Raw genomic sequence first — 14,500 nt, forward strand, 5'->3', positions numbered from 1 at the left:
GCTAGATTTCTTCATCTTTCTGCTTTGATGGTATTGAAGTAAGACGAGCAGCAAAGATTGCAACCAGACTTTTAATCACTGTTTATAATTACATTACAGTTATAGTAAGTGATGAGAAATAAATGAATAATTATTTTTTCATTTTAGCATCAACAGATAACAAGTATCAGCACCAGAGCCTTGGAAATGTCATCAGCTCTGAGGATGCTGATAAAAACAGGGGATAGCACACACACAGAGACATTAATGCTTTGTTAATACCTTGAGACTGCTGTATCTGTATGGCTCATGAGGCTGCTGTGTGGTTAATCAATACCTGTGCATCTCAAAAAATGTACAGTCATAGCTACTTCACATTGCATTCACAATAAATTTATTTAAGAAAGAAACAGCACACAGATTTTCAGTGGAGGTGGATTTCCTTTGTGTGTGTTCACTATTTGAATATTTGTACCATATTAAATAGGTTAAATAGAGCATATCTTTATAATTCATCTTTCATCTTTGTTCTTAACGCTCCAAAAGTCTGGACTTTCTCATTATATTTCCTTTAAGTTGGATATTGAAACTAATGAAAACCTAGAAAAATACTAAATATATTTCTAATTTGATGCTTATTAAAATCCAATTTGGAAAAAAATTGTATTCACATTACCTTAGGGCTGTATTGAAATGCTTTTCAGCTGTCAAAAAAAGTTAAATGCAGAGAAAGCACACACTAATGAGTTTGATAGTAAAGGCTTCATTTTGAGAAATCTGTTTTAAAGATATATGCTTTCCTAGCTTTATATTTTACAAATAGAATGAATCATCATGAAAATATTTATTAATACATATTTTATGTTACTCCAATGCTTCTGCCAGTGTTAAGGCTTTAGGAGTCAGTATTAAACTCATTGATGCTATTGAAAAGCTTTTGTATTCTCATGACCAATGAAGTTATCTATTATTTTCTGAAGTTTTTTCTAGCGGTAACATTCCTTTCCCTGTCACAAAAAAGGTTGGTTTCCTAACAACCGTGTAAGATTTTGTTCTCATATATCTTAAAATATGCTGTCTGGTACTTGTCTTTGATATTCAATTTCAACACATTTCCCCACAGTTAATTGAGTTCTTTAGTTTATTAAATGTTAGAAACAAGTCCTGAAATGCAGCTAAATTGTATAATACCTAGAATTGACTATATTTACTCCTGGTTTACCTGAAAAATAGAATTTGCTGATTGAGATATCTGCAAAATCTTTCTGACTTTACCACCACAGTCATGGTGTTTATTTCATTTTCCATGAAAAATGTTATCAAGTTTAGTAAAACCTCAACTGGAAATTAGTAAGATAGACATTTTAAAAGTGATTTTATGAAAATACTGTCACTATTTTCAAAGCAGACTTTTGTCTGTGAGTGTCTCCATTTACCCCAGGATCTAGGGTACACATGCTTCCTGACAGCCAGTCTGGGGCACAGCTGCTTTAGCAAGTCCCTGTGCTTTCCCAGACCCTTTCTGCTAATCCACCGCTCTCCATGCTGCCCCAGTCCTGTGAAATTTCAACAGAGTATTCTGGGCTGGAAGAGACCCACAGGGATCATTGAGCCCAACTCTTAAGTGAATGGCCTGTATGGAGATCAAACCCACAACTTTGGTGTCATTCCTTGCTTTTCTGGAATACACACCCACAAAAACATTCAGTCCTCATGTTTGCAGGTGCTGAGCTGCTGCTGAATTATTTTGAGTGCAGTGTATTTGTTGCAGATGGTGTGAACAACTCTCACCAGGCTCTGCAACCCAAGTACACTGTGGCCATTTGATTCTACACTCTCCTTTGCCATGGCAAGGACCCCTAACATCTTCAGAAGGGCAATTTGCCACCTCTAGCTCTGTGGCCTCCCCATTACCTATCAGCAGAAGTCAATGTAGGACTTGGGACAAGAAATAACTTAAGAGCTTTTACTTTCCATAATTAATTTTTCTAAAATCTTTTCATAAGTAGAGAAACACTACTAACAAGATACAACTCTATCCTTTTTTTTTTTGTTGGTTATTTTTTTTTATTGCTTGGTTTAGTTTGGGTTTTTTCTTTTGTTTAGATGGGCTTTTTGTTGTTTTTTGTTGTGTTCTGATGCATAAAAAATGAAAAAGGATAATTCCTATTGAAATGTCAAAGTACTGAGGTAAACAGATAGTAATAGACTTTCACTCAGGCATTATGATTACTTAAATACATTGCCATAAAAAGGCAAACAATCAACAGAGTTCTTTAAAAGGTTCAGTGCAGATTAGTTTCTGGCAAGGACCGTGCACTGTTCAAGGCTTCATTAAAGCCTTCCATTTATGAATTCTCAGGAAAAAGCAAAGGATGCTATGTATGCTATAAAATGAAACAAAAGCCTCAGAAGCCCTCACAGGGCATTGGGCAGCTCGTTTTAAGGAGGTTGTGAGCGCCATTATCTATCACTGCCTCGGGGTCACAGATAGCAGCAGGACTTGGGAAATAAAGGCATCAATCAGGAACAAACATTTATGTGTGTGCCTCTCCAGAGTTTAATTCTAATCTGAAAAAGAGCTTTAAATGTGAAATACAAATATTTATTCTCCCCCTTTTTCAAAGGGAAAGTGTATTTGAGGACATACAGCACCACACTGACTCCCCTCCTGACTGTTGTCTCTGAAAATAGGTGGCACTGGGAATTTTCACATGCAAATCTGTTGAGTTTATCCTTCAGTTTTTTGCCATTGAAGTAGTCCCCTGTAAACATTTCCCTGTATAAAATGCTTTGGAAATATCACAAGCTATATCCTTCAGTTATTTACATAGTGTCATTCCATTGTTTTGAGACCATTTGTTAAAGGAAAATAATGAATATTCACATTACTGGACACAATATTGATGCTGGGAGACTTTTTTTTTTTCTGTTTTCTGAGTTAGTTATTTCCACCATACCTTCATACCTGTGAGAGTTAATTTGTCAGAGTTTCTTTGTCAGCTCTCCAGGATGTCTGACCAGAGCATGACAAATTTTCCAATTTAGCTATTTTATGTACCCTTTCTACAACTTTTGCCTTTCTTGTTCAAAGAAAGAAGGAAATGAAAGACACTTGCATTCCATCAGATAAGGTTTCTCCTTAGAGCACAACTGCAACAGCAGGATGCTCTTGCTAGATTCTCTTCTTTTTGAATAGGGTCTGATGCTTCAATGTTCTTCATGAGGAGGTTGTATCTGTGAACAAGCTCTCTGGTTCCTTTCCAAACCTTCTCTGGTAAGATGCCCGTGTGTGTTGGGACTTTTGCTGACTAGAGACTGGAAAAGTACAAGGCTGTGGCTAATTCCAAGTCCTGCATCTACAAGATAGCGTGTCCTTGGGCCTAGCTGGGTAAGATGACAAGTAGACAGATATGGGAAATAGGGAATGTAGGCCCAAAAGAATGAGGAGGAGTTGATGGTATAGTTTAACCAATAGATCGCTTGGCTTACAGAATATTAATAAGCTTATTACTTGCTGTATAAGTGTCTGATGCTTTCTTCAATAAACGGAACTTGTTGATGACTTGTATTGAGTCCTGAGTTTTCCCTGCATCCAACAAATAGCTCGTCCCCAACAAAGGCCTCATTCTGCAACAAATGGTGCCCGAACAGGGACCCTATGAACTCTACGGACTCTGCAGACCCTACAGACCCTATGGACTTTACTGAAGATTTGAGCTTGTGAGCCACGGTCGGTGCAGTATTTGGGAGTCAGTCCCGACGCAACCCAGGAGGCACAAAAAGTGGGCCCTGACTCAGGAGACCCCATATGGGAGTCCTGGAGAAAGGCGAAAGGGCGGGCAGCAGTGCCCTGGCTGTTATGAACAAAAATTCTGTTAATTTTTTTTGTGAGGAAAAGTTACAAAAAGGCAGCCAGATCACTGTCGCTGCCAAAGTTCTGCTTGTTTTGTTATTGTAGTCATGGGTCGTTGTAGCTAATCGCTCCTTTTGTATTAGCAGAGCCTTGCCCCAGGCTAAGGTGTACTTTTCCCAGAATGGTGAAGAGACCTGAGAGGGTGGGGGGGGTTATGCAAAGTGATTGCAGGACCAGCATGCTTTGTGGGACCCCCTACTCCAAACGTGCAAGAAGAACCCCAAAAACAACGAGCCACCTGAGAGTTGAGAGACTGGAGCGATGTCTGGATGTGAGGAGCAGAGTGCTGAGCCTGCAGAGATGGGGAACGCCTTCGGAGTTCCTCTAGCCCTGACCTTGGGAGTCATCCCTGGCGCCGAGACTGAGGGGGACGGGGTCGGGAAAAGTAACATCGGATGGGATCACCACACCCTAGAGGTTCCCATGAGGACCTGATCTCCAGCTCTGCACCTAGAGGACAAAGCTGCGCATGTCCTCCTCCTCTGAGTCGCCCTGGGAGAGACGACAGGAGACTGCAGCATCGCCGAGCTGCCCGATCCTGAGCTGATCACGTATAATAAAGGCATTAAAAAGGAGAAGTCTCCTGGCCCTGTTTATTTCACTGGCAACCTCACAGGAGAGTCCAGCTGACTGAATGCCACCGATGTCCTAGAAAGGCTGCAGTGCGCTAAATGACAGGTTAGAAGGTAATACAGGGACAAGCGGCATATAATCCTTTTAAATGCTTTTAAGAAAAACGGGGACTATAGACTGTCGACCTGGGAAGAGAATTCCCGAGATTGCTGCATATAGACTTGCAAAAACGTGTGTTGTGGTGCTGAGGCTGCAAGTACATGCACAATGAATGAGCGGCTGTGCTGTGATGGCGGCAGCAGCCGCGGCTCGGGGCGCCTGCAGAGCTGTGCCACTCCGAACTCGGCGTGGGCGCTGCGCCATGGGGAACAGCCGCGGCGGGCGGCTCGCCTGAGGCGGCCACGGCGGCTCCAAGCAGTGGCGGGCGCGAGGAGCGGAGAGCTCTCCCGGTGGCAGCGGCAGGGGGAGCGGAGCCCCGCCTTGGTGGGGAGCGACCCGCGCCGCCCGGGATGCTGCGCTGCAGCGGGGCACGCAGTGAGTCAGCCTACAGCGCGTCTCGCGAAACAGGAAGCCCAGCGCGGGGGGCGCCCCGCTCCGATACGGGCGGTGGCGCGGGACTGGAGCGCTTTCCCAGCGCGAGCGCTTCTTCCCTCCGACCCGCGGCCGGCGGGGGCCTTCCTTTAGACCCGGCAACCAGCAGAAGCCTCAGTTTAAGCCTGGCACCCTCAATAGACTCTACTTTAAGTGGACTGCAAGCCGCAGCGTGTCCAGGCGAGGGTCAAGGAACCTGCTGCAGCGAGCAGACAACCAGTGGGAGCTTTACTGATCGGACGCTCAGCTGACAGCATGTTGAGACTTGCTGTTTAGACTAATTAGCAGCAATTCACATCGAGCCTTTGAAATGCATATGGAGTCGCGGAAAGAGTGTTTTGCAGTGCTGGCTGTGCCGCTCCTGATTCAGCATAAGCGCTGAGCCATGAAGGGCAGCCACGGTGAGCGGCTCGCCTGAGGCAGCGGCGAGCAACAATACGAGCAGCCACTGAGCCTGAGCGAGGCGGGCGGTGCCGTGCTTACGGTGCGGTGCGGTGCGCACCGGCCAGGCTGGGTGCGCGGAACTCAGCAGCGAACGGGCAGCCGTGGTGGGGCCCGCCGTGCCCTGCTGGCAGCCTGAAGCGGTGGCGGCGACGGCGCAAAGAGGGCGCAGCGCGGTGGTGGGGCCCCCGCCGCGGGGCCGCGACTCGTGCTGCCGAAATGCGTCCAGCAGCAGCTCCCTTACCCCACCGCACCACAGCGACACGAGCAGCAGCGGCCCGATCCCAGGGCCTTCCAAGCGCGACTGCTTTCCCACCTCCGCCCCGTGGCCGGGAAAAGCTTCAGTTTTAGACCTAATAGCCGTAATAAATGTGACTCTTGTCAACAAAAGAAAATATCCCTACTGCAATTAAGAGACCAGTGATAATAAATCAGCAACACCAAAGAGTATTACTATCAGGATGCTCCTCACCTAAGTTAAAAAGACTTTTTGTTCTTCCTGGCAGAGACTGTGAAAGAGAAATCAGCGTGGTGAATATGTTGAGATAAATTTTGGCCGGTTTAGCTTAGAACCCATTATGCTGTCTTAAAATCACCTGTATTAACATAGACTTTAAACATCAGAAGCCCAGATAACTCAGTCGGTGGAACATCAAACTCTGAAAATTGTATTTTGAAAAATTTAAAAATGTTAAAGATGTGTTGAAGCGATTGTGTAAGTAAGATGTAATGAATATGCTTTTTGTATTCTTTGGGCCTTGCTTGGATGTGGTAGATGTAAAAGCAAGCACTGAATTCAAAAGAATTTTTCCACAGGTATACCTTGAACAAACTCCTTATGTTTAGGTGCATTCAAGTGTAAAAATACTGTAGCAAAAACACGAAGAAAGTTGTTTTAGCTTAGTATTTTAGAGTTAAACTTGTAAGTAAGTTATAGTAAATTTTATATTCTATTCTATTTCTATAATAAATTCTATTCATTGCTAAGTAGTTTAAGTTAAATTATGTATTAAGTGCCATTAAATGTTAAATACTGCTAAGGTTAATTTTTGTTAAGTTTATGTCCTCTTAGGTTTAAGTGCTGTTCAGTTTAATTTCTGTTAAGTTTAAGTGTTATTAAGTTTAGGTGAAGTTAGATTCTGTTACATTTAAATTATATTAGATTTAAGTTATATAGAATTTAAAGTCGGTTGAGTTCTGTTAAAGTTAAGTTCTGTTGAATTTAAGTGATTTTACATGCAAGTTCTGTTGATTTGAAAATTTGTTAAGTTTAGGTTCTGTTAAGGTTAAGTTTTGATAAGGTTAAGGTCTGTTAAACTTAAGTTTTGCTAAGTTAAAGTTCTGTTAAGTTAAAGTTCTGTTAAGTTAAAGTAAAGGTAAGTTTAAGTGATTTTAAGTTCTGTTAAGTTTAAATATTTTAAGTATTTTAAGTATAAATGCTATTAATTTTAAGTGATGTTAGACAGATTTATGCTTTTATGCTAGGTGTTTATTTTATGACTTGTGTGCAAGGTGTTGTCGTGAACATCAGAGAAACTCTAGTTAAAAGAGACAACACAAGCATTTGTGAGTAGAGCCATTCCTATTTGAAGTATATCTGCTGTGAGAATGGAAAGCAAATTTACTAGACAATCCACGCAGATGAAACCTGCGCACATGTTGCTCCTTTAGCTTATTTTTGTAGGTTGTATTGGCACACCTGAGTTTTGTTTGAGCCTTGTAGCAGCATAGAATCCTTTTTGTGTCCATCATATAGCATATCCTATAAATAGTGATAGCCTTTTTGGTTTGTCTCTCTGGCTTAGATCCCTTATAAGAGAGAAACCTTGCTAGCTGAGAATACTGCTTGTAATGTAATAGTTATTAGAATTGCCTAATCTTGTATTGCAAAGAATGTGACGCAGTTTGCCCATAGAACTTTGCATGTTCCAAAAGAAAATGGGGAAAATGTTGGGATTTTAGCTGACTAGAGACTGGAAAAGTACAAGGCCGTGGCTAATTCCAAGTCTTGCACCTGCAAGATAGCGTGTCCTTGGGCCTAGCTGGGTATGATAACAAGTAGACAGAGAGACGTGGGAAATAAGGAATGTAGGCCCAAAGGAATGGGGAAGAGTTGATGGTACAGTTTAACCATAGGATCTCTTGGCTTAAAGAATATTCATAAGCTTATTATTTGCTGTATAAGTGTCTGATGTTCTCTTCAATAAACAGAGCTTGCTGAACACTCATATTGGGGCTCTCGAGTCTTCCCTGCAGGGAGACAAATGGCCTACTGCAACAGAATTACTTTCTGTTAAGGTTCTCTGAGTGGAAAAAACAAAGCCACAGGACACCACAAAAGCCATGAGCCAAAATACATCCTGAAGCACATTGTGAGAGAACTGCTCAAAGGGAATGGTGGGTGCATTCCCTCAGCCTTGTCCTGGGGCTCAGCAGCCGAGGGCTCTGGCTGCACATCTGGACAGCCGTGCCCGGAACAGCGGGAAGGGATCCATGGCAGGCCGTGCAGGGGAGCAGCCCCCACGCCCCTGCCCTGCCCATGGGGGCCTGCAGCCCGTGGGGATGGAGCAGCAGTTTCTGGGGTGACAGAGCCAGCAGCTGGGCACTGCAGCACACACTGCACACATCTGCTGCAGGGATATGTTAGCAATATTGTGTATACATACACTCCAGATTGAAAATATTCAGGCTAAGTGTAGCTTGATTTCAGAGGCATTAGGGAAGAATTATTACCGCTGCTTTCATGGCTGAGTTTTGCAACATTATACTTTTTTTTTAATACTGTATGAAATAAAAGTCTGAGTCTGGAAAGGGAGTTTTTCAATCACAAGGGTTCTTGCTTCACTCCAGGAAAAGTGTCATTCAGTGTACCAGGGAGATTTTCTGTTAACATATTGCTGAGTTCCCATGCTGCCACTCATTAGTAGAGATGAGATATTTTCTCACTGTTTATGTTTTATTTTTGTTTGGAAACAGTAGGGAAGAAACATACCCATTGTGAAGATTTGGTTCATGTGGATCAGTTATTATTTCAGCTGCCTAAGTGAGGGAGGAATTCACAGAGGTTATCCCAGGCAGAATTCTGGTGCTGATGCTTGTGCCATTGGAGTCTGGAGTGGGCTCTTTCCTAGCAAAACTCACCACACTGAGCTGCTGGGCATATCTCATTTGTTTTCTGGTTTTTACTACTAAGAGCAGCCAGCATCATTTAACAGTACCTAAAACAGATTTGTTGGTTCCTCTGAATCAACTGAAACTGTGAGTTTGAGTTTCTCCAGGTTTCAGCCTGGAGAAAAGGAGGCTCAGGGGGAGCCTCGTGGCTCTCCACAAGTCCCTGACAGGAGGGTGGAGCCAGGTGCGGCTCTGCTCCCATGGGAACGGGGACAGGACAAGAGGAAAAGGTCTCAACTTGCACCAGGAGAGGTTTAGATTGGAAATTGGGGAGCATTTCTTCCTGGAAAAGTTGTAAAGCATTGGAACAGGTTGCCCAGGGCGCTGGAAGAATCACCATCCCTGGAAGAACTCAGAAGATATGCTGATGCGGGACTTGGGATGTGGTTTAGTGGTGAACATAGTGATGGTGTGGTTGATGGTTGGAATTGATTATTGTGAAGGTCTTTCCCAACTTTTAGGATTCTCTGATTCCATGATTCTAAACAACCCAGTGATAACAAAATCTAATCTCTCTTGGTGTACATGACTTGGTTCACTCTCTGATGTTTTAGCCCACATCACTTCCTTGGGAAGAGAAGAGAAGATCCGGCAACTTCCAGAGGGGAGGAGAAACAGATAAAAGATTTGAGAAGCTGAAGTAGTGGCAGAGGTACCAGGGAGAAGAAATAAGAGGTGAGAGAAATGGTGGCTATGAATTGCAGGGCAGGCAGAGGACACCAGTGACCCAAACAGTTTGGCACCTCCTGGCCATTAGGCAGCTGACCCCAAAAGTTCATCTCTGCTCAAAGGGCATGCACAGCCTCATCCACCCTGTACAGGTGCAGGAACAGCATGAGGAAATGGGAGGTGAATGTCATAAACAACCTAAATACTGTTGTGCATTTCCAGCAGGTTTTGCAGTCTGTACTGAGCATCTCAGTCCTGGCTGCCCTGTTCCCAGACACCAACACCATTAGATCAGAGGGAGCTGATTTAATCAGTTGTTAAAATAATCAAATCATTTCAATTTGAAGTCAAATCATTTGAATGATAAGGACCATTTAAATCTTGCTGCTCAGAAGGCAGAAGATTGGGCTGAAGCCAGAGCTTTGAGGAGCAGCCAGATAGGGACAGGAAGAGCCAGGGAATGATAACATGGCACCCACCTCAGTTTGGGAAGAATCATTTGCCCAGCAGGAGCCCAGCTCCAAAGCAACATCCCTGAAAACTCTGCATCATAAATAGCAGGGAGTTCATTCATACAGCAAAAGATTTCCTGGCCTTATTTACCCTTCCACATTTGCTGCAGCTCTTCATTTCAAAAGCCATGTGAGTACCCTGTGCTGGAAGGCTTGTCCTTCCCCTGCTTCTGGCTCTGCACCAAGATGTTCTCTGTTCTGCTGCTGACCAATGCATCTCCTGGCTCCCTACCACTCAAGGAAAAGAAATCTATTTACAAGACACAAACAGCTTTGTGTAAATCACAGCCATGGGCTGCCAATTGTGTGCTCTCCCAGGCCAGCAGTGCCTCCTTCCCCCAGCACAGAGTGCTGCACTAGCGCAGCTCCAGGCCCGTGTTGCTTTAGGTCATGTCACCAGGGACTGGAAAGCACCAGACAACACTCTGTGTCTTAAAAATGCAGATGTGTGATGATTATCTCATGATAGCCATCATAGATCCTGTGGTAATGCTGTTTCCAATAATTTAGCCTTCAGGAGTTCTTAGTCTGGGATGAGCCCATGCTCCGAGCTGGAGGAAATTGTGTGCTCGGGTCTACTGTGTGAAACAATCACTGTGGTCCTAGTGCTGCCTCCTCCCTGAAAAGATGGAGCTGTTACATTCTCCTCAGTCCACATGGTGGAACCAGATAATTTCTAGTTTGGAGTGTGGTAAATAGGTATGATTTGTGCTGATAAAAATTGAAACAGTAATCAATATTGATACAGTAACTAATATCTGGAAATAATAAAATAAGTTAAAATAGCAATGCCAAAGAGGAGAGGGAAAGGAGGGGCTCCACCCCCCTTTTCCCAGCAGATGTTCTCAGGGACCACAGAAAAGAAGGTGAAGATACAGTTGCTAAAAATGACCAAGAACCTGGTTGGGTCCAAGAAAATGCTAATTATAAGGGACTTATTGCTTTGATATGCAGATGCAGTGATACGTTAGTCTTGGCTTACATTGTACTGGCTCGGTGCGCACGTGTAACCCAAAGGTGAACTAAAGGACAACGAAGAAGACTACAGGGCCTTCATCAGTGACGACCCCCAAAGACTTGTGCGACCACCAAACCGAGTAGTAGCGCATGCATGATAAGGGTGGTAATAAAGGCGGAGACAGAAAAGTGACGAACCGAAAATAGGAGGAGATGGCATTGACACATGGCATATAAGGGGTGATTTTCACTTGGCAAGCTTGTACGTGAAGTGGCAAGGGTCACTGAACCCTGCACTCCATACACCGCGGTATCTCTTGCTTATGCACTATTATTGGAACCAAATTATCCCTTATTTTAATCAAATTATAATGTATCCAATTTTATATTTTTCATTTTAATTATTCAATATAAATTGTTACTACTTTTAATATTGTTTGGGTTTTTTTTAATGATGGGATAATTGGGCGAACGTAACAGGAGGATGTACAGCAAAGCTCAAGCCACTAATATCACTAAATATAGTTACATGAAATTAAAGAAGAATACCCTTACTTTCAATTACACTCCCCTTTTTTACCACCTGATTACATGATAATACGTTGTTATAGTTCTTTCCCTATATTTCTTTTTTCTATATGTGGACCATCTCAGGGCTGTAGCAGGAGTGGAAGCACCCGGGCAAATGACTCATCTCTCTCAGGCCAGACGTGGATTTTGACCCAGCAAGCCAGAGCAACACTGACATAAAGGCGGAGTTTTGTGTTATTCTCAGGGAACAAAACAACACAGCAAATGACTGCCTGGAGTTTGGTGTGTTTCCTAGAAGACTTGCAAAGTAAGTATGAAAGAAATGTCCTTACTGTTTATCACAAAAGGTCAAGTGTACAAACACCTGCAGCTGCAGACATCACAAGGATGCCGTGTTTACAGCAGGCACTGCCCCATTCTGCTTCTGGGAGTCTCTGGCCCCAAAGAGAGCTTGTTCAGGCTGGGGGAGATTTCAAGAGACAGCAGGAGGCTCCCTTTTTCCCTATGCTCCCCTTTACTTTATGCTTCTTAAAAATCTCTCCCCTCTTCCCACTAACTGTGCAGGCACTGTTGGATGCAGCTTCCAGCGGGAGATTTCTTCTTGCTGTGACAGTGCCAAGCTCGCAGGGCCCTGCAGGAAGGACCTCTGTGAGCAGTGAGATTTTACACTCTTTAACAGCAGCCATGTCCCACTGAAGCGGTCAGGCTGGGCAAGGATTGTCCTTCTCGGACGGCCCGGCCAGCTATCCAGCACCGCTAGCAGCAGGGCAGCACTGTCCCCATCTCCGTGGCTCGGGACAGCGCCTGAGGCAAACGCCCTGTGCTGTGACAGCAGCCACACCTTGCGGTGGGACGTGGCACGGCTTATGGCTGCAGCCAGCAGAAAAAAGAGAGCGCTCTCCAGCTGTGGGGAATCCAGGTCCACTGGGTCCCAGGGGAACCGACAGCCGGACAGGGAGGGGGGAGACGCTTGCAACAGCTTCTAAGGAGGGAGGGAGACAGGGGAGGAGTCAACCCTCTGGCGAATAGAGTTTTAGAGGGGAGCAGGATACAAAAGATTGACTTAGGGAGAACCCCAATGGGGATAACTTGAGGGTGGGGCCCTGGTCCCTGAACCAATCACTCAATGCTCTAGCTGGAAGTTTCTGGAGAGAAGGGTGCGAGCGCCGAGTGACGGACAGGGCACCGGGGAGGGATTTGAGAAAGGATACATTAGTCTCCAAGGCAACTGGGAAGGAGTTGGGATAACTGGCAGCACAAGGGAAGGAGAAGATAACCAGCGGAGAACCATTACATGATAGGGGGAACAGAAAAGTCCAACTTCTACAGAAACAACACAACATCCCAGGACAGTCCTGGCACTGCAAACATGTTTTCCCTCTGCAGTTTGCAGTAACAGTCAAGGAGCATCCAAACTGTTGCAAAGCAAAGCTTGTTTAAAGGATGGGTTTAGTGCCGGTGAGCTTCCAAGGACTCCTCCTTTGAAGCAGCCTATGCAGGGGGACTCTGAAGTGTCCCTGTACCCTCCCAGTTTCAGACAGAGCTGGGAAAACATGTAACCCTCCGCTCACCGTCCCCAAGAGCAGACAAGACGCCGTCCCCCTTTCCCGGAGCTGGGGGATGGAAAGGAGGCTGCAATGGCAGGGATGGGTGGGTTTGTGGCCGTCCCATTCCCAGCAGTCTCTGCCTTCCCCCACTGGCCTCGCGGGTGCTGTGCAGCTTCTCCCCGTGAGAATACCCTCTGCCCCTGTGCAGAATTCAGGAGTAATGCACAGTCTCACCCTTTCGCAGAAATCAGGCTGTGTGAGTGTGTTTGCATATGTGCACATGCCAAGTTTTAGCCCAAAGAGAGTTTTAGAGCTGACTTACAACCCACTGAAATAATTTCATTATGGAAGCAGTGACATAACTTGATAGTAATGCACAGGCACCACTCAAGTGCCGGGGGTTTATAGGGCGTTTACAAGGTGTGTGTGCAGGAGGTGACATCCCCAGCACACCCAGAGCTGGCAGTACCTGGCTGGAACCCTTCCAGCGAGGGGCTGGTGGCCCCAGGGGGTCTGACAGCACTGTGGAGGTGGCTCCTCACACAGCTGACCTGGGAAAGGGACAAGGACATGAGTTCAAATAGCTCACGGCAATGGCTGGCAGGAGCTCCTGAGAAATTCTTCTCCTTAGCTCTGATGGGCAACAACAAAACAAATTTGGTGGGTGCAGCTATTGATCATCTTCAGGTGAGCTCAAAGCAGAACTCTTCCTCCAACCCCTGCTGGAGATTATCTGCTCTGTAGTGCGGCCCACTGGCCTCAGAGCCTTGTAGCAGTGCGTTTCTGCTGCCACAGGACATGAAATGAGATGTCCTGTCTGGTGCAGTTGTGTTTGAGGGAGCTGGGACACCTCTGAACAGCCAGGACACTCAGGAGCATCACTGGGGACCAAGTATTAATTAGAATGTAAAATTTCATCTGCAGTAATCTTGCATTACTGCTGTTAAGAGGACAAGTCTTCCATTGCCCTGTGATTTCTGAGTGTGCAGAGTCATGGCTAAAGCTGGGCTGGAGACAAGAAAGAGAAGCTTTGGCCAGCTGGCCACTAATTCATGTGTGAGTGGTATTCAGCACCCAATTTGCTGTGCAGAACCAGTAAAGGTGAGAGGCTATTGTAAACCTGAAAAAAAAATGTTTGTGCTACAGACCTTGATTCCAAAATTGTCGTAGAAAAGAACAAAGACACCTTTGTAAAAAAAACTGTGTGGTTTCTATTGCCCATCCCTCTACTGTGTGAGAAGCTGCCTGGAGAGCAATACTTGTTCAGCTGATGTTCTGAAGGGATTGATTTGGAAGCTATGACAAAAATGCCGTATGAGCAAAAGACTAGCTTCAGTTTATACAGTCAGGCATCACAAAAGCTGGAAAAGATCTCCAAGGTAAGTGAGTCCAGTCTTTGACCTGGTATCTGCACTTAGCTGATCTGCAGGGATCTCTGTGATGCCATTTTTAGTGAGTTCACCTATGGAGTTTATGGGGTGAGCACAGGAAACAGAGCCCAGATTTGACACATGAACAAAATATGTGGGATTTCCAACTCCCCACAGCCCTCGGGTCACCTGTGCAGCTGCTCACCTCTTGCCTGGCACCAGCTGCTGTGAGCACCACAGAGA

The 14,500-nt window shown here is 45.0% G+C and overlaps 1 protein-coding gene across 1 annotated transcript in view; it reads left to right on the plus strand.

Moving 5' to 3' along the window:
* The first annotated feature begins 4,735 nt into the window (after nt 1–4,735).
* The window catches only part of LOC141730243 (uncharacterized), an 85,182-nt gene continuing 75,417 nt past the window's right edge, over nt 4,736–14,500 (plus strand). Inside the window, exons 1-2 of the mRNA XM_074547673.1 lie at nt 4,736–5,002; nt 5,569–5,708. Coding sequence (XP_074403774.1) covers nt 4,736–5,002; nt 5,569–5,708 — 407 coding nt within the window. The remainder of the gene's footprint in view (nt 5,003–5,568; nt 5,709–14,500) is intronic.

Source organism: Zonotrichia albicollis, chromosome 9 (assembly GCF_047830755.1).
Source record: "Zonotrichia albicollis isolate bZonAlb1 chromosome 9, bZonAlb1.hap1, whole genome shotgun sequence".
Classification (NCBI taxonomy): domain Eukaryota; kingdom Metazoa; phylum Chordata; class Aves; order Passeriformes; family Passerellidae; genus Zonotrichia; species Zonotrichia albicollis.